Source organism: Eimeria tenella, genomic scaffold (genome assembly GCF_000499545.2).
Source record: "Eimeria tenella Houghton genomic scaffold, Eth_scaff3444, whole genome shotgun sequence".
Taxonomy (NCBI): domain Eukaryota; phylum Apicomplexa; class Conoidasida; order Eucoccidiorida; family Eimeriidae; genus Eimeria; species Eimeria tenella.
Genome location: NW_013543211.1, coordinates 1 through 1,143, shown reverse-complemented (window position 1 = coordinate 1,143; position 1,143 = coordinate 1). Strand labels below are relative to the sequence as shown.

Below are 1,143 nucleotides of genomic sequence, written 5' to 3'. Positions count from 1 at the left end.
CCGTGGCCTCCGGGGGCCCCCAGGGGGCCCTCCAGGGGGGGCCCCAGGGGGGCCCCCCCCAAGGGGGGCCCCTGGGGGCCCCCCAAGGGGGCCCCCCGGCTCACACACAGGCTACAATCCTCAAGGGCATCCAAATCTATTAAATGCAAATGACGGCCATTGTGGGCGCGGCACACAAATGGGGCTGTTATGCGCCGGGGCTTCAAAGAGGTTCTTAAGGGGGGCCCCCCCGCATGGGGGGGCCCCCAGGGGGCCCCCCACGGCGCTGCAGAGGGGGCCCCTCCAGTGGAGCCCCCACTGGGGGCCCCCCAGGAGCTCCCCCCGTAGGTCCCGGCGCTGCTGCTGCTCTCGGCGAAACGCACGCGAAGGGGGGCCTTCACGGGGGCCCCCAGGGGGGCCCCCGTGGGGGCCCCCTTGAGGGCCCCTGTGGGGGCCCCCTTGGGGGCCCCCGTGGGGGCCCCCAAAGTGCTAGTGGGTGGGGACCCCCAACCCTCACTGGAGTCCACAAGGTAAGGCGGCACTGGCGCAGGAGGCCGCCCATTTGGCATTTCTGCGGGGGGCCCCCTGGGGCCCCTGAGGGGTATGGCTGCTCAGCTGAAGGGACTGTGTAGAAGAGAGCGGTGGGGCTGCAAAGGAAAGAGGAGAACCCTTAAACCCTAACCCTAAACACTACACCCTAGATCCTAAACCCTCAAAGGTAAACCCTAAACCCTAAACCCTAAACCCTGAACTTATAAGGGGCCTCACTCTCTATACTTCTTTTGGGGGGCCCCCAAACTCGCTGTACCCTCTTGGGGGGGCCCCCCCCTCTCCTGGAAGTCGTGGGTCTCGCGGTAGGTGTTGGAGAGTTTTCGCACGGGGATCCGATCCCAGCAGCAGCAGCTGCTGCTGCTGCTGCTGCTGCAGCAGCAGCTGTACGGGGGAGGCAGCAGCAGCGTCTTTCTGTCGAAGCAAAATGCATCAAATGCAGCAAGGGGGGCCCCTCGCTGCGGAGGGTCACCTGCTGCAGCAGCAGCTAAGTTGGGGTACATCAACTTTAACATATCTAAATCTCCCGGCACTATACCCATCTTGCTGCTGCTGCTGCTGCTGCTGCTGCTGCTGCTGCCGCCGCCGCTGCACGTGCTGGTGCGGCTGGGGGTG

General features: G+C 66.0%; 1 protein-coding gene across 1 annotated transcript in view; it reads right to left on the bottom strand.

Moving 5' to 3' along the window:
- Positions 1-548, bottom strand: part of ETH_00041200 (uncharacterized protein) — a gene marked incomplete at both ends in the record, with an annotated part of 648 nt that extends 100 nt beyond the window's left edge. Inside the window, one exon of the mRNA XM_013376430.1 lies at positions 4-548. Within this exon, the coding sequence (XP_013231884.1) occupies positions 4-548 (545 nt within the window). The remainder of the gene's footprint in view (positions 1-3) is intronic.
- Between the last annotated feature and the right edge of the window lie 595 nt (positions 549-1,143).